The 19,174-nt window shown below is 48.6% G+C and overlaps 1 protein-coding gene across 1 annotated transcript in view; it reads left to right on the forward strand.

Annotated features, from left to right (window-relative positions):
* LOC144493441 (putative G-protein coupled receptor 139) overlaps positions 1 to 19,174 on the forward strand; it is an 88,363-nt gene that overhangs the window by 54,180 nt on the left and 15,009 nt on the right. Inside the window, exon 2 of the mRNA XM_078212353.1 lies at positions 13,971 to 14,111. Within this exon, the coding sequence (XP_078068479.1) occupies positions 14,033 to 14,111 (79 nt within the window). The 5' untranslated portion in view covers positions 13,971 to 14,032. The remainder of the gene's footprint in view (positions 1 to 13,970; positions 14,112 to 19,174) is intronic.

Here is a 19,174-nt window from a genome sequence, read left to right on the forward strand (position 1 = left end):
AATGAAGGTAGGCTTGAGGTAGACAACAGTAGAAAACTCAGTGGGAAATTTCTTACCAGCACACTGAGGAAAGGGAGCTGATTTGACTGCCACATCTGTGCCGTGTTTGTGAACCCAACTCTCCACTTGAGAAAGGAGCAGTGCTCCGAAAGCTCGTGATCCCAAATAAACGTGTTGGATTTTAACCTGGTGTTGTGGGACTTCTTACTGTGCCCACATTTAAAAGGTGAATTTGAGCACAGGATGGAGCCCTAACATATGCAAGGAATTACTCCCATGGAGCTGCAGTTTCAGATGCAGCAAACATATCATCCATGGAGCAGAGGTATGCAAGGGATAGGAGGATGGGGTCATTCCATCAAAGATGTGTTTCTCGAAGACTGAAGCCCTAGCTCAAGCTGGCAGCAGCGAGCGTTCCTCCAGTATGGAAAGAGTCAGGCTTGGCTAGTGAGAGGTCCGGGGTCCTTGACACCTTGTTGATCAGAGTTGGTCCTGCCATTGTGTGGCTGGATAAGGAATTGCACAAATTGAAGTGAAGGATTGGCAATACACATTCCAGTCAGGATGGAGTGTGATTATTCCGGGGAGATTGCAGCTGATGGTGCTTGTCTTTCTCACCGGGAAGGCCCATGGGCCGGAGAGGTGCTGTCAAAGGGAGCTCACGGAGTGAGTTGCTGCAGAGCCCAAAGAAGTGCGGGTTAGGTGGATTCAGGGATGGCACGGTGGTACAGTGATTAGCACTGCTGCCTCACAGCACCAGGGATCTGGGTTCGATTCTCAGCTTGGGGTCACTGTCTGTGTGGAGTTTGCACGTTCTCCCCGTGTCTGCGTGGGGTTCCTCCGGGTGCTCCGGTTTCCTCCCACAGTCCAAAGATGTGCGGGTTAGGTTGATTGGCCATGCTAAAATTGCTCTGTCGTGTCCTGGGATGCGTAGGTTAGAGGGGTTAGCGGGATAAATATGTGGGGTTACGGGGATAGGGCCTGGGTGGGATTGTTGTTGGTGCAGACTCGATGGGCCGAATGGCCTCCTTCTGCACTGTAGTAGTATCAGTGAGTAGGATAGATCACATGCTGGTATGAATTGGAAGGAATTGCTTTGGGTGAGACTGTTATGGGATTTTCAAGAATGTTGCCAGGCTTGAAAATTGCAGCTATGAGGGGAAATTGGATAAGCTAGAATTGCTTTCCTGTGTGGAGCAGGCTCAAGGGGCCAGATGGCCTACTCCTGCTCCTAATTCGAATGTTCTCACAGCAGAGAAAGCTAAGGAGTGAGGTAATTGGGGTATACAAAGTGATTGGATACCTAGACAGGGCAGACAGGAAAGACTTGTTTTCCCCTCGCTGAGGGGTCAATTGCCAGGGATCACAGATTGATAGAAGGATTGGAGGGGACACGAGGAAAACCTTTTTCACCCAGAGGGTGGTGAGCGTTTGGAATTCACTGCCTGAATTGGTGATTGAGGCTGAAACGATCGACTCATTTACAAGGTACCTGGACCTGCACCTGGAATGCAAACCAGCAAAGCTATGGACCTGGTGCTGGAAACTGGGACTAAAATGAAGAGCTAGTTTCTTTTCTCTCTTTTTTTTTTTGGTCAGCACTGACATAGTGAGCTGAATGGCAAAGGCGATTCGGCCCATCTTTATTCACTGCTGTCCCACAAATCTCCCCCTTGGTTTCCCTCAGCTCTCTGAGGTAAAAATCGTCTTTCCCTGGCAATTTATTATTTAATGAGCTTACATAGCCATCATTATACTTGAGACGTCTTTGTTTAGAGAGGGTATGTAACTCAAGTCGGTCTACTTGGAGGAAATGTACACGGCACGGTGGCACAGTGGTTAGCACTGCTGCCTCACAGCGCCAGGGGCACGGGTTTGATTCCAGGCTCGGGTCACTGTCTGTGTGGAGTCTGCACGTTCTCCCCGTGTCTGCGTGGGTTTCCTCCGGGTGCTCCGGTTTCCTCCCACAGTCTGAAAGATGTGCGGGTCAGGTTGATTGGCCAGGTTAAATTGACCCTTAGTGTCAGGGGGACTAGCAGGGTAAATGTGTGGGGTTATGGGAACAGGGCCTGGGTGGGATTGTGGTCGGTACAAACTCAATGGGCCGAATGACCTCCTTCTGCACTGTAGGGATTCTACGATTCCCAACAGTTACTATTGACAAAGCTCTCTTGAAGCATCATCCAGACTCAAAACGTTGGCTCTATTCCCTGTCCACAGAAGTTGTCAGACCTGCTGAGTTTCTCCAGCATTTTCTGTCCTTGTTTCAGATTCCAGAATCTGCAGTATTTTGTCTTTAGCTGTTAGAATGTAACCAAGGATAACATTGGATCTGTTGTCGTGTGACCAATGGTAACATGGTGTAAGGGTCAGCTGGTCCAGTAACCTATGTAACCAGTGACAAAATGATGTGATGATCAGCTGACCAGTTGACTGAGTATAAATAAGATGCTGCTGGGGCTTGTGGGAGGTTGGAATGGCCCAGGGTGAGGCCTGAAGTGTTGGAGGAATGAAGTTTCTTCATTAATGCTTTCTCTTCGATTTATAAGCTGCAGTAAGCCTTGTTTTATTTTATTACCTACAAGGGCGGCACGGTAGCACAGTGGTTAGCACTGCTGCTTCACAGCTCCAGGGTCCCGGGTTCGATTCCCGGCTTGGGTCACTGTCTGTGTGGAGTTTGCACGTTCTCACCCTGTCTGCGTGGGTTTCCTCCGGGTGCTCCGGTTTCCTCCCACAGTCCAAAGATGTGCGAGTTAGGTTGATTGGCCAGGTTAAAAAAATTGCCCCTTAGAGTCCTGGGATGCTTGGGTTAGAGGGATTAGCGGGTAAAATATGTGGGGATAGGGCCTGGGTGGGATTGTGGTCGGTGCAGACTCGATGGGCCGAATGGCCTCCTTCTGCACTGTAGGGTTTCTATGATTTCTATTTCTAACTGAAGATTTCCTTCTGGTGGATCATTAGTTACTATTTTAAGTTCATTTGCATTTTTATTCATTTTAGTTCAAAGTACGATTCCAGTTCAACATTTTCCACACTGTTAATAGTCCTAATATATCCTTAAAAGTCACCAGTCTCACCATCCTGACTTAGAAATACACCTCCACATCATAGAAATGTATCGCCGTTCCATCACTATTGTTAGTCAATATCCTGGAACTCCCTCCCTAACAGCAGTGTGGGCGTACCTACACCACATGGACTGCAGCGGTTCAAAAAGGCAGCTCACTACCACATTCCCGAGGGCAATTAGAGATGGGCAATAAATGCTGCCCTCATCAGCAACTCCCACATCCCTAATGAATGACTGAATTTTAAAAAGTCAGATACCCACCTTCTCAGGTCATGGACCCCTGACTTTGTATCCATCTCTTTACTCCTCTCTGCAGTATCTCTGAAGGCTCAGCTCCTCCCTCTGCGACTGGATCCTAGACATCCTAACCCACAGGCTGCAATCAGTAAGGATAGGCAACAACACCTCCTCCGCGATCATCCTCAACACCAGTGCCCTGCAAGGCTGTGTCCTCAGCCCTAACTAAACTCCTTATACACCTATGACGGTGCGGCCAAATTCCCCTCCAACTCGATTTTCAAGTTTGCTGATGATACCACCATAGTGGGTCAGATCTCAACCAATGATGAGACAGAGTACAGGAATGAGATAGAGAATCTGGTGAACTGGTGCAATGACAATAATCTCTCCCTCAATCTCAACAAAATGAAGGAGATAGTCACCACGTAGAGGAGGATGAAGTGGAAATGGTCGAGAGCTTCAGGTTTCCAGGTATCTGGATCACCAACAACCTGTCCTGGTCCCTCCATGTGGATGCTATAATTAAGAAAGCCCACCAACGCCTCTACTTTCTCAGGAGGCTAAGGAAATTCGGCATGTCCGCTACGACACTCACCAATTCTTACAGATGCACCATAGAAAGCATTCTTTCTGGTTGTGTCACAGCTTGGTATGGCTCCTGCTCTGTCCAAGACCGCAAGAAGCTGCAAAGGGTCGTGAATGAAGCCCAGTCCATCATTCAAACCAGCCTCCCATTCAGACTCTGCCTACATTTCTCACTGCTTTGGAAAAGCAGCCAGCATAATTAAGGACCCCACGCACCCCAGACATTCTCTCTTCCACCTTCTTCTGTCAGAAAAAGGATACAAAAGTCTGAGAACATGTACCAACCGACTCGAGAATAGCTTCTTCCCTGCTGCTGTCAGACCTTTGAATGGACCTACCATATATTAAGTTGATCTTTCTCTACACCCTAGCTATGACTGTAACACTACATTCTGCACCCTCTCCTTTCCTTCTCTCCTCTGTACTCTATGAACGATATGCTTTGTATAGTACAAGAAACAATACTTTTCACTGTATACCAATAATAAATCAAATTGCATCAAACTTGGGTAGCTTTCATTGCTTGTCAAGCAGAACTACAACCCAGTACTGATGAGGAAACTGTACACCTTGATCATTAACTCCTCTGTCTTGTACTCGACATTTCGACGATGTCACTCAACATTCAGATAGTTTTATTGATTCCTGCTTTGCATTAATTGGCCTGAAATCTATTCAGCCTTCTCACTCTCTTGTACTTGATTCTGTGCTGACTCTGATCTGCCATTGTTCTGAATTTGCCTGATTCACTCTGACATTCCTAACCCACTGCTTCTCTTAGTTTTGTCTCCCCTGCAAATCGGACGACTGTCGTTGAGTTTTGGAGTTGGTCTCAGTGCTGAGCCCCTGGGGCGCTGCATTCAGTACTTACCCACCCCCCGCCAGCCCCATTTTTAATCGCTCCTCTAATGAGTACTCCCTGTTTCATTCCTTTCAGACAGTTTCTCATTTACTCCCAGGGTTTAATCTGAATCCTCACAGGGTTGAGGTTAATGAAGAGCCTTTTGTGTGGGATTTTTGTCTAAAGTTTTTCAAAGTTGCGTTATAAAGTTTCTTCACGTGCACCTGGGGTTGTCAGTACAGGAGTCAAGGAGCTTGTGATCAGAGAGGAAGTTCTCGGACAGTATCCACGCTCTTAGCCTGCTGTTACTAGGGGCAGGGTTTACACTCGGAAATGGATGGGAGGGGCAAATTCAGTACCTGCCCAATAGCGACAGGGAGCTCGTTAAGTTAATTAATACATTGGTCATTTCTTCATCCTATGGGCCCCTCATTTCATCATCCTATGGGCCCCACCCCACCCCCTCCCACCACCACCTCACCAAGAGGCAACCCCCACCCTGCTAATAGACCCAGGGAATAACACTGTAGGCTAACTTTGAGAAACCCCCTCCAGCCTCCCTGACCTTCCCCTCCACAACGGAGGCCCCACAGCTCTGGTTATTGCTGCCCGGGGAGGGAGTGGAAGCAGATACGATAGTGACTTTGAAGGGGCGTCCGGACAAATACATGAATAGGATGGGAATAGAGGGACACGGTCCCCGGAAGGGTAGGGGGTTTTAGTTAAGTCGGGCAGCATGGTCGGTGCAGGCTTGGAGGGCCGAAGGGCCTGTTCCTGTGCTGTAATTTTCTTTGTTCTTTGAATGTTTTAGAGAGGGTCAACATGGAGACGCCCTCTTGCTCACTCTCACGCTCCCACTCCCACACCCTCCTGGTGCAGGAAGGTTTTTTGACTCAGTATGTAGACAGGCCAACTAGAGGTGAGGCTATATTGGATCTGGTGCTGGGAAATGAGCCAGACCAGGTGCTAGACTTGGAAGTTGGTGTGCATTTTGGTGATAGTGACCACAATTCGGTTACGTTCACCTTAGTGATGGAAAGGGATAGGCATGAACCTCGGGCCAGTGGTTTTAGCTGGGGGAAGGGTAATTATGAGGCTATTAGGAGAGAATTAGGAAACATAGGTTGGACTAGGAGATTACAGGGACTGGGAACGTCCGACATGTGGAGTTTTTTCAAGGAGCAGCTACTGCGAGTCTGTGATAGGTATGTCCCTGTCAGGCAAGGAGGAATTGGTAGGGCTAGGGAACCGTGGTGCACCAAAAAAGTTTCTTTGTTGGTTAAAAAGAAAAAGGAGGCTTATGTTCGGATGAGACGTGAGCACTCGGGTAGTGCACTAGAAAGCTTTAGATTGGCTAAGAGGGAGTTGAAGAGCGAGCTTAGAAGGGCTAAAAGGGGACATGAGAAGACTTTGGCGGATAGGGTTAAAGAGAATCCTAAGGCGTTCTATAGGTATGTCAAGAACAGAAGGTTGGTTAGGGCAAGTTTAGGGCCAGTTATAGATGGCAGAGGGAAGTTATGTGTGGAACCGGAGGAGATTGGTGAAGCATTGAACCAATATTTCTCTTCGGTGTTCACGCAAGGGGACATGAATATAGCTGAGGAGGACACTGGGTTGCAAGGGAGTAGAATAGACAGTATTACAGTTGATAAGGAGGATGTGCAGGATATTCTGGAGGGTCTGAAAATAGATAAATCCCCTGGTCCGGATGGGATTTATCCAAGGATTCTCTGGGAGGCAAGAGAAGTGATTGCAGAGCCTCTGGCTCTGATCTTCAGGTCGTCGTTGGCCTCTGGTATAGTACCAGAAGATTGGAGGTTAGCGAATGTTGTCCCATTGTTTAAGAAGGGGAACAGAGACTTCCCCGGGAATTATAGACCGGTGAGTCTCACTTCTGTTGTCGGCAAGATGTTGGAAAAAATTATAAGGGATAGGATTTATAGTTATTTGGAGAGTAATGAATTGATAGGTGATAGTCAGCATGGTTTTGTGGCAGGTAGGTCGTGCCTTACTAACCTTATTGAGTTTTTTGAGAAAGTGACCTAGGAGGTGGATGGGGGCAAGGCAGTGGACGTGGTATATATGGATTTTAGTAAGGCGTTTGATAAGGTTCACCATGGTAGGCTTCTGCAGAAAATGCAGATGTATGGGATTGGGGGTGATCTAGGAAATTGGATCAGGAATTGGCTAGCGGATAGGAAACAGAGGGTGGTGGTTGATAGTAAATATTCATCATGGAGTGCGGTTACAAGTGGTGTACCTCAGGGATCTGTTTTGGGGCCACTGCTGTTTGTAATATTTATTAATGATCTGGATGAGGGTATAGTTGGGTGGATTAGCAAATTTGCTGATGACACCAAAGTCGGTGGTGTGGTAGACAGTGAGGAAGGGTGTCGTAGTTTGCAGGAAGACTTAGACAGGTTGCAAAGTTGGGCCGAGAGATGGCGGATGGAGTTTAATGCGGAGAAGTGTGAGGTAATTCACTTTGGTAGGAATAACAGATGTGTTGAGTATAGGGCTAACGGGAGGACTTTGAATAGTGTGGAGGAGCAGAGGGATCTAGGTGTATGTGTGCATAGATCCCTGAAAGTTGGGAATCAAGTAGATAAGGTTGTTAAGAAGGCATATGGTGTCTTGGCGTTTATTGGTAGGGGGATTGAATTTAGGAGTCGTAGCGTTATGTTGCAACTGTACACAACTCTGGTGCGGCCGCACTTGGAGTACTGTGTGCAGTTCTGGTCCCCACATTACAGGAAGGATGTGGAGGCTTTGGAGAGGGTGCAGAGGAGGTTTACCAGGATGTTGCCTGGTATGGAGGGGAGATCCTATGAGGAGAGGCTGAGGGATTTGGGATTGTTTTCGCTGGAAAGGCGGCGGCTAAGAGGGGATCTTATTGAAACATATAAGATGATTAGAGGTTTAGATAGGGTGGATAGTGATAGCCTTTTTCCTCTGATGGAGAAATCCAGCACGAGGGGGCATGGCTTTAAATTGAGGGGGGGTAGTTATAGAACCGATGTCAGGGGTAGGTTCTTTACCCAGAGGGTGGTGAGGGATTGGAATGCCCTGCCAGCATCAGTAGTAAATGCGCCTAGTTTGGGGGCGTTTAAGAGATCCGTAGATAGGTTCATGGACGAAAAGAAATTGGTTTAGGTTGGAGGGTCACAGTTTTTTTTTTTAACTGGTCGGTGCAACATCGTGGGCCGAAGGGCCTGTTCTGCGCTGTAATGTTCTATGTTCTATGTTCTATGGTCTTTTCCTCTCTCTCTCGCCCTCCCTCTTCCACTCCCTCTCCTGCTTTCCTTCTCTCACTCTCTCGCTCTCCCTCTCTCCCTCTCCTGCTTTCCTTCTCTTACTCTCTCTCTCTCCCTCTCCCTTTCTCGCTCTCCCTCTCCTGCTTTCCTTCTCTCACTCTCTCTCTCCCTCTCCCTTTCTTGCTCTCCCTCTCCCGCTTACTCTCTCGCTCTCTCTCCGCCTCTCTTCCTCTCCCACTCCCTCTCTTGCTCTATCGCTCTCCTTCTCCCACTCCCTTTCTCGCTCTTCCTCGCCCGCTTACTCCCTCACTCTCTCTCCCCCTCTCTCCCACTCCCTCTTCCGCTTACTTTCTCACTCTTCTCCCACATTCCCTCTTCCAGCCTCCCTTGCTCCCTCACCCATTTATTTCCTCTCCCTCTCCCCCTCCCACTCCCTCTCCTGCTCTCCCTCTCCCACTCTCGCTGTCCCGCTCCCTCTCTCGGAGTTCCACTGCTCTCCCTCTCCCCCGCTCTCCCTCTCCCCCCGCTCTCCCTCTCCCCCGCTCTCCCTCTTCCCCGGCTCTCCCTCTTCCCCCGCTCTCCCTCTCCCCCCGCTCTCCCTCTCTCCCCGCTCTCCCTCTCCCCCTGCTCTCCCTCTCCCCCCGCTCTCCCTCTCCCCCCGCTCTCCCTCTCCCCCCGCTCTCCCTCTCCTCCCGCTCTCCCGCTCCCCCCGCTCTCCCTCTCCCCCCGCTCTCCCTCTCCCCCCGCTCTCCCTCTCCCCCCGCTCTCCCTCTCCCCCCGCTCTCCCTCTCCCCCCGCTCTCCCTCTCCCCCCGCTCTCCCTCCTCACCCCCCCGCCCTCCCACCTCACCCCCCCGCCCTCCCACCTCACCCCCCCGCCCTCCCACCTCACCCCCCCGCCCTCCCACCTCACCCCCCCCGCCCTCCCACCTCACCCCCCCGCCCTCCCTCCTCACCCCCCCTGCCCTCCCTCCTCACCCCCCGCCCTCCCTCCTCACCCCCCCGCCCTCCCTCCTCACCCCCCCGCCCTCCCTCCTCACCCACCCGCCCTCCCTCCTCACCCCCCCGCCCTCCCTCCTCACCCCCCCCGCCCTCCCTCCTCACCCTCCCCTCTCCCTCTGACCAAGTCTAAGGATAAATCTTGCAAGGCTGCAGCTCCTTATGAAGTACAAGATTATGAAGGGGATAGATAGGGTGAACGGTGGGAAGCTATTTCCCAGATCAGAAGTGACGTTCACGAGGGGTCACGGGCTCAAGGTGAGAGGGGCGAAGTATAACTCAGATATTAGAGGGATGTTTTTTACACAGAGGGTGGTGGGGGCCTGGAATGCGCTGCCAAATAGGGTGGTGGAGGCAGGCACGCTGACATCGTTTAAGACTTACCTGGATAGTCACATGAGCAGCCTGGGAATGGAGGGATACAAACGATTGGTCTAGTTGGACCAAGGAGCAGCACAGGCTTGGAGAGCCTCCTGTTGACTTCCCAGCTTTGAGGAAGCAAGCCCCCAATCCACCTGCTCCGCCTCCCCCCCCCCCCCCCCCCCCCGCCCCCCGACGGGATCAGGATCCAATCGGAAATGGAAAATCCTGCCCAAAGTTGAACAAATAATCTTCACGTCAGTGTGTTTGGCAGAAATAGTGTTTCCGCGAATGTGTGTTTTTGTGAGTTGGGACTGGAGTGGAGTTTGACGTCTGCAGCTGGGTCAGGATTTCCTAAACACTGAGATCATTTCCAATTCATTGTTTAGACTGCCCACGAGTTGAAGTTTCCAGACGTCTGTCATAGCTAATTGTGTGTGTGTGGGTGTGTGTGTGTGTGTCTGCACTGCAGAGTGCCTCAGGGAGATGCACACTGAAAACCCGGGGGTGGGGCCTGTACCCGCTGGAGAGGCCGGTAGCATAGCGCTGAGCAGGCCAGCACAGCAATTCCTCCCCCGCCTCGCCTTGATCTCCCCCCACCCCGCCCCGCCCCGACCACCCACCACCCCCACGATGTCCTGAGTAAAAAACACAGGGGCAATTGGAGATGGGCATCAAAAGCCATCCTCGCCAGTGACACATCCCATGAAGGAATAAAGGGAAAAAGACAGCATTGGGATTGTGGGCAGCACGGTGGCACAGTGCTGCTGCCTCACAGCGCCAGGGACACGGGTTCAATTGGGTCACTGTCTGTGCGGAGTTTGCACGTTCTCCCTGTGTCTGCGTGGGTTTCCTCCGGGTGCTCCGGTTTCCCCCCACAGTCTGAAAGACGTGCTGGTCAGGTGCATTGACCCGAACAGGCAGCGGAGTGTGACGACTAGGGGAATTTCACAGTAACTTCATTGCAGTGTTAATGTAAGGAGGGAGGGCATCTTGAAACACTATGTAGATAGTCCAACTAGGGAAGGGGCCATACTGGACCTGGTATTGGGGAATGAGCCCGGCCAGGTGGCCGATGTTTCAGTAGTGGAGCAGTTCGGGAACAGTGACCACAATTCAGTAAGCTTTAAGGTACTGATGGATAAAGATAAGTGTAGTCCTCAAGTTAAGGTGCTAAATTGGGGGAAGGCTAATTACAACAATATTAGGCAGGAACTGAAGAATGTAAAATGGGGGCAGATGTTTGAGGGCAAATCAACATCTGGCATATGGGAGGCTTTCAAGTGTAAGTTGATAGGGATTCCTGTCAGGATGGAGGATAAGTATGGCAAGTTTTGGATAACGAGAGATATTGTGAGCCTAGTCAATGAGAAAAAGGAAGCATTTGTCAAAGCTAGGAAGCTGGGAACACACGAAGCAAGTGTGGAATACAAGGAAAGTAGAAAGAAACTTAAGCAAGGATTAAGGAGGGCTAAAAGGGGTCACGAAAAGTATTGGCCAGGATTATGGAAAATCCCAAGGCTTCTTACACATATATAAAGAGCAAGAGGGTAGCCAGGGAGAGGGTTGATCCACTCAAGGACAGGGGAGGGAATCTATGCGTGGAGCCAGAGGAAATGGGTGAGGTATTAAATGAGTACTTTGTGTCAGTATTCACCAAAGAGAAGGACTTGGTAGATGTTGAGTCTGGGAAAGGGTGTGTAGACAGTTTGACCAAAAAGAAGTAGATATTGGGGTTCTTGAGAAACATTAAGGCAGACAAGTCCCCAGGGCCTGATGGGATATACCCCAGGATACTGAGAGAGGCAAGGGAGGAAATTGTTGGAGTCTTGAGAGAAAGCTTTGTATCCTCACTGGCTACAAGGGAGATCACAGTAAGAAGTCTCACAACACCAGGTTAAAGTCCAACAGGTTTATTTGGTAACACAAGCCACTAGCTTTTGGAGCGCTGCTCCTTCATCAGGTAAGTGGGAGTTCTGTTCGCAAACAGGGCATATGGAGATCCTCTCCACTTGGAGCCGGAGTTTGCGGTGTCGATGGTAGCCATGATGTGGAGATGCCGGCGTTGGACTGGGGTAAACACAGTAAGAAGTCTCACAACACCAGGTTAAAGTCCAACAGGTTTATTTGGTAGCACAAGCCACTAGGGGACCAGGGGAGATCCCAGAGGATTGGAGAATAGCCAATGTCATTCCTTTGTTTAAGAAGGGTAGCAAGAATAATCCAGGTAATTACAGGCCGGTGAGCCCTACATCAGTGGTAGGGAAATTATTGGAGAGGATTCTTCGAGACAGGATTTATTCCCACTTGGAAATAAGTGGACGTATTAGTGAGAGGCAACATGGTTTTGTGAAGGGGAGGTCGTGTCTCACGAACTTGATCGAGTTTTTCGAGGAAGTGACGAAGATGATTGATGAGGGTAGGGCAATGGATGTTGTCTACATGGATTTCAGTAAGGCCTTTGACAAGACCCCTCATGGCAGACTGGTGCAGAAGGTGAAGTCGCATGGGACCAGAGGTGAGCTGGCAAGGTGGATACAAAACTGGCTCGGTCAAAGAAGACAGAGGGTAGCAGTGGAAGGGTGTGTTTCTGAATGGAGGGCTGTGACAAGTGGTGTTCCTCAGGGATCAGTGCTGGGACTTTTGCTGTTTGTAACATATATAAATGATTTGGAGGAAAATGTAACTGGATTGATTAGTAAGTTTGCGGATGACACAAAGGTTGGTGGATTTGCAGATAGGACCATCAGAGGATACAGCAGGATATAGATCAGTTGGAGACTTGGGCGGAGAGATGGCAGATGGAGTTTAATCCGGACAAATGTGAGGTAATGCATTCTGGAAGGTCTAACACAGATAGGAAATATACAGTAAATGGCAGAACCCTTAAGAGTATTGATAGGCAAAGGGATCTGGGTGTACAGGTACACAGGTCACTGTGGCAACACAGGTGGAGAAGGTAGTCAAGAAAGCATACGGCATGCTTGCCTTCATCGGCTGGGGCATTGAGTTTAAAAATTGGCAAGTCATGTTGCAGCTTTATAGAACCTTAGTTAGGCCACACTTGGAATATAGTGTTCAGTTCTGGTCGCCACACTACCAGAAGGATGTGGAGGCTATGGAGGGGTGACAGAAAAGGATGTTGTCTGGTATGGAGGGCATTAGCTATGGGAAGAGGTTGGAGAAAGTTGGTTTGTTCTTACTGGAACGACAGAGGTTGAGGGGCGACCTGATAGAAGTCTACAAGATTATGAGGGGCATGGACAGAGTGGATAGTCAGAAGCTTCTTCCCAGGGTGGAAGAGTCAACTGGGGGGCACAAGTTTAAGGTGCGAGGGGCAAGGTTTAAAGGAGATGTACGGGGCAGGTTTTTTACAAAGAGGGTGGTGAGTGCCTGGAACTTGTTGCCGGGGGAGGTAGTGGAAGCAGATACGATAGTGACTTTTAAGGGGCGTTTGGATAAATACATGAATAGGATGGGAATAGAGGGATATGGTCCCCGGAGGGGTAGAGGATTTTGGTTCAATCAGGCAGCATGGTCGGTGCAGGCTTGGAGGGCCGAAGGGCCTGTTCCTGTGCTGTAATTTTCTTTATTCTTTGTTCTAAGCTTTACTTGTGACCAATAAATAAACTTTTAAAAGAACATTGAGACCATGCTCAGAGGAGGTGAGGCCCCAAACGCAGGGTCCCCTGGCCGAGGGTCAGCTCTCTCGACCTGGCTGCTGCACCAGGAGGCTCGGCCTCTCATGACAGGTCATCGATGCCATCGGCTGTCACTTTGAGGAGGACCTTCCTTCCCAGCGGGGCAGCTGGCCCAAGAACTGTCAAGGTTCTTCTCCCTGGAAGACCAGGCTCCACCTAACCAGGCACCAGGTCTCTGATGATTTGATGATCAGCCATGATCAAAATCAATGGCGGAGCAGGCTGGATGGGCCGAATGGCCTACTCCTGCAGGCTGGATGGGCCTAATGGCCTACTCCTGCAGGCTGGATGGGCCGAATGGCCTACTCCTGCAGGTTGGGAGGTCCAAATGAGCTACTCCTGCAGGCTGGTTCTATTTCTGATTTTTCTATGTTTCTGTCTCTCACTTAGTTGGACACACCCTTCTCCAGCAAGGAGAGGAAGCAGACAGGAAAGGTTTTCATGCAGAGGAGGGAAGGGCACCATTTTCAGAGAGTGACCTTGAGGCCCGAGAGGGCGATGGGGTGAGGGTGAAGGCTGCCTCTCTCCAAGTCTCCCCTTCAATACCTGTGGTTCCCCTGACCTCAAAAGGCCAGTTCCTGGTGAGCCATTGTAACCTTGTGGCCTGGTCCACTTTAATTAGATATCCTCCCTTTGACAGAATGGATTGTTTGAAGCCGGAGTCAGAATGGGGAAATAGCAGGGATGAAGGCGAGAGGACTTCACCCCGAGAGTTTGGCCGGCTGCTCTTGTGTGACTCAGTTGATTGATGATGTGCCAGGGAAGCACCGTGGAATGTTTTCAATGTTCAGCTCACTGCACGAATCCAGGTTGTTGCTGTCATTTGGGCCGAGGCACCTTCTTGTACGTGTGTTAGGCTCAGAGCTTGTGGGAGGTGGCTGTAAATAGCTCCCATTAATACTAGCTCATGTTTGTTTACAGGAGCTGAACGGGACAATGAGCCACTCCTTCTAGTTGCCTTGCAAGAAAACTACCTGCTGGACATGGCGCCTACATATGGCAACACATTTGTCATAATACAGAAAATCTATTACCCGTCGCTGTGTGCTATCGGAATTCCAGGTAAGTCTCACTGCTTTATATTATTAAGTGGAGGTTGATCCCCCCTCTGAGAACTAACACCAAAAAACCCAAAGAACAAAGAAAATTACAGCACAGGAACAGGCCCTTCGGCCCTGCACCGACCACGCTGCCCAACTGAACTAAAACCTCCTACCCTTCCAGGGACCATAGCCCTCTATTCCCATCCTATTCATGTATTTGTCCAGACGCCCATTAAAACTCACTATCGTATCTGCTTCCTCTACCTCCCCCGGCAGCGAATTCCAGGCACCCACCACCCTCTGTGTAAAAAAAACTTGCCTCATATATCTCCTTTAAACCTTGCAGGGCACCTTAAACTGATGCCCCCTAGTAATTGACTTTTCCACCCTGGGAAAAAGCTTCTGACTATTCACTCTGTCCATGCCCCTCATAATCTTGTAGACTTTTTTCAAGTCGTCCCTTAACCTCTGTTGTTCCAGTGAGAACAAACCAACTTTCTCCAACCTTTCCTTATAGCTAATGCCCTCCATACAAGGCAACATCCTGGTAAATCTTTTCTGTACCCTCTCCAAAGCCTCCGCATCCTTCTGGTAGTGTGGTGACCAGAATTGAACACTATATTCCAAGTGCGGCCTAACTAAGGTTCTATAAAGCTGCAACATGACTTGCCAATTTTTAAACTCAGTGCTCCGGCCAATGAAGACAAGCGTGCCGTATGCCTTCTTGACTACCTTCTCCACCTGCGTTGCCACTTTCAGGAGGAATACCTCACCCTATAATCTGTAAAAAGGGTGTGTGAAGTGGCGTGACCTGCTCTTCAGCAACTCTTAGTGGTTAAATAAAAAATAAATCCCTGACACTCTCCCTAAAGTCAACACATAAAAATTAAGATATCTAACTAACAGTGAGCAAAGTAACTAAACTATTAACAAACCGAATAAATTCCTTCTAATTATTAACTATTCCTGAATAAAACAAGATTCTAATGGAATGCTGTTCCAATAAATATAATTCCCACTCATTAACAAAATAGAATTTAGTCACTCTCTAAATTACAACCAGGGTTTTGTGTCTTCCAGAATATTCTGGGCCCTCTCTGTTGATTCTTCTGTCTGGAGCTTCTTCCTTCTTTGGTATCTTTGCTATCCAGATGGTGCTTTCTATTAAGGCATAGATGAAGCTATGAGAGCCAACAATTCTCGCTCTCTCTCTTGAGAGTTCAGAGCTGAGAGCTCTGAGCTGTTAGCTCTGGTAGGTGGCAGTTACCTCTTTGTCCCACTGCTCCCTTTTAAACCCATGATGACATATCAATATTTCCCACAATAGGATTGGTCCTAGGTTGTCAAAACCATCAGATTTAAATTTAATACATTTTTGGTATCTAAGTGCCTGATTCAAATTGATTGGCAAAATTCAAAAGCCTGTTGTCTTGGTAAAAACTGCTGCTTGGCCTTTCGATACAAATGTTTCAGTTTGGGCTCTCTGTGTACTTGCATTTTTAAATCTCTAAGCACAGAAAAGGCACCACCTTTTATCGGGACCACACAATGCTCTTTCCCCCCCCCCCCCCCCCCCTTGCATTTACAATTTTACAAACAGCAAATTCTAACTTCCTACCTCCCAATTTACAATTACTCTACCCAACTTTGCAACATCTGTCACTGGAGACTGACCTACAGACGCAATGGGGCAGGTAACATGGAACCAACTGGAGCAATGGGGCAAAGGTGGTGGGAGCAATGGGGTGGTGAGGCTTCCCTATGGCCTCTACACAACCAAATCAACAATGTGTTCTTTATGGACACAGGGGAGGCAGTGGCATAGTGGTATTGTCGCTGGACTAGGGATCCAGAGACCCAGGGTAATGCTCTGGGACCCAGGTTCGAATCCCACCACACCAGATGGTGAAATTTGAATTCAATAAAAATCTAGGAGTAAAAGTCTAATGATGGCCATCAAACCATTGTCGATTGTCGCAAAAACGCATCTGGTTCACTCACTGTAAAATTAGAGATTGACCTTGTCATGAACTACACTGATTGATTTGCGAGGTTGGCCCAGTGTGAAATACTGATTCATGGTGGTGTATAATTTTGTCTTTTTCAATGGTGTGAGGAATCACGTGAAACCCCAGTGAGACTAACCATCTAGTCGTCATATAACAATTATTGAAGATTATTTATTAAATTAAAGAAAAGTCAAATACACAAGAACAGGACCACAATCATCTGAGATGATTAAGTGTATGAATCACTAAGCACATACAGTTTTTGTAGAAATTACCCCCTCCTCCAAAATATATCTACAATACCTGAACCCTTTTAGAGTTCCCACGTCTCCGAACAACATCCAAATTAAATAAATATATAAGTCAAATCCAGCTTATAGTTACCACACAATACAAGGCTGAGGATCTAGTCTGGGAAACGTCTTTATCTGGTCCAGTGAAGATACTTAAATTGCCTTTACTAATGTTTCTGCACTGCCTTATCTCTAAGATTTAGATGCAGGTTAGCCTCCTGGTAGTGAGTTGTGGATTGACCTCTCGGCTGTTAGAGGTAACCTGACCTCTCGGCTGCTCGATGTAAACTAGACTGCCTGTTTCTGAGGATACTGGAAATGTTTCCGTTTTGATTCTTCATTCTGTATTTGGGTGACTGCCAAACTCTCTCCTAAATTCCGTGCCTCTAGAAATTAGCATGTGTATACCTCCATTGATTCTGCAATCATCTATGTAAGCTGTTTCCTACAAATTGTTTACAGTGAGTGAACCAGATGAGTTTTTGTGACAATCGACAATGGTTTGATGGTCATCATTAGACTTTCCTACAAATAGGGTGGTTTGCCCCTTGTTCTGCCTAGATGCCTGCTCATCTCGTTACTGGGAAAACCACATCTTTTGAAAGCTGGTTACTACTGTCGCCGGGCAGATTTCTACACTGAGGGAGAATTTAGCATGGCCAATGCACCAAACCAGCACATCTTTCGGACTGTGGGAGGAAACTGAAGCACCCGGAGGAAACCCACACCGACACGGGGAGAACGCGCATGCTCCGCTAGACAGTGACCCAAGCCGGGAATTGGACCCAGGTCCCTGGTGCTGTGAGGCAGCAGTGCTAACCACTGTGCCACCGTGCCGCCTAGTTAGTCTCCAGTGACTATTAACCCTGTAAATGGACCAGACGTCCACCATAATGCACTTCCTCTCGGGGACTAGTGCTAACCACTGTGCTCTAACCATGCTGCCCTATTGAACGGTGGAACAGAATGGAGGGGCCGAATAGCCTATCCCTGTTGCTATGTTAATATTGTATTCCCTGTTGTTTAACACCTGCCTGTTCCATTTCTGAATAGTTTGCCTGCAGACTGGTCCCCTGATGCTTGTCTTTTCCTTTCACGCTGACATAACTGCAATCACTATCATCTGCTTCCTCTAATTCAACCAAATTTCTATATACTTTGGAAAACCCATCCTGTAGGAAATCAATCTACTTGGCAAAGAGGGGTCTGTACATAAGCCTAGGTTTCCTTGTTGACTCTCTACAGCTACTATAGCACTGTTGACCCTTTATAGCTACAGTAGGTTTTCCAATCCTACAGAATCCACCTGCGGTCCCCAGGAATTGAAGGTTAATTTCCAGGACATCGCACAGAGCAAACGTGGAAAAAATTCACAAGACTTTTAAAAAACAAAAATTGGGTCAGTATCTGTGTGGAGTTTGCACGTTCTCCCCATGTCTGCGTGGGTTTCCTCCGGGTGATCCAGTTTCCTCCCATACTCCAAAGATAGAACAAAGACCAGTACAGCATGGGAACACATCCTTCAGCCCTCCAAGCCTGTGCCAATCATGATGCCCTAACTAAACTAAAAAAAACTCGTTCTGTATCCCCCTATTCCCTCCCTATTCATGTAGCCATCCAGATGCCTCTTAAATGTTGCTAATATAACTGCCTCCACCACCTCCTCTGGCAGCGCGTTCCAGGCACCCACCACTCTCTGTGTGAAAAACTTCCCCCGTACATCCCCCTTAAACTCTCCCCCTCTCACCTTGAACCTTGTAATTGACACTTCCACCCTGAGAAAAAGCCTCTGACTATCCACCCTGTCTATGCCTCTCATCATTTTGTAGACCTCTATCAGGTCTCCCCCTCAGCCTCCATCTTTCCAGTAAAAACAATCCTGGTTTAGTTTAGTTCAAGACCAGGCACCATTCTTTGCACTCTCTCTAAAGCTTCCACGTCCTTCTGGTAGTGTGGCAACCAGAACTGCACGTAATACTCCAGATGTGCAGGTTAGGTGGATTGACCATGCTAAATTGCCCCTTAATGTCCAAGATGTGTAGGGATTAGCAGGGTAAATGCGTAAGGATAGGGTTGAGGGGTGGGTCTGGGTAAGATATTCTGTCAGTGTATCGGTGCAGACTCAATGGGCCGAATGGCTTCCTTCTGCACTGTAGGGATTTTATGATTCTAAGAAGACGTGGGTTTCCTCCGGGTGCTCCGGTTTCCTCTCACTGTCCAAAGATGTGCGGGTTAGGTGATTGCCATGCTAAATTGCCCTTTAATGTCTTGGGATGTGTAGGTTAGAGGGATTAGTGGAGTAAATACGTGGGGTTACGGGGATAGGGCCTGGGTGGGATTGTTGTTGGTGCAGACTCGATGGACCGAATGGCCTCCTTCTGCACTGTAGAGATTCTATGAAGGCAGCCCACCACAAATCCCAGGAATGGGCGGGTTGTCTTATGAGGAAAGATTGGAGAGGTTACATTTGTATCCACTAGAGTTTAGAAGAGTAGGAGGCAACTTAATTGAAACCTTTAAGATCCGGAGGGTATTGGCAGGGTGGATGTAGAGAGGATGTTTCCTCTTGTCAGAGAATCCAGAACCAGGGGTCACTGTTCAAAAATAAGGGATCACTCATTTAAGACGGAGACGAGGAGAAATGTTTTCCCTCTGAGGGGGAGAGTCTCTGGAACTCTCTTCCTCAAAAGGCTGTGGAAGCAGAGCCTTTGAATATATTTTAAGGCAGAGTTAGATAGATTCTTGATTAACAAGGGGGTGAAAGGTTACTGGGGGTCGGC

Source organism: Mustelus asterias, chromosome 5 (assembly GCF_964213995.1).
Source record: "Mustelus asterias chromosome 5, sMusAst1.hap1.1, whole genome shotgun sequence".
NCBI classification, from domain to species: Eukaryota; Metazoa; Chordata; class Chondrichthyes; order Carcharhiniformes; family Triakidae; genus Mustelus; species Mustelus asterias.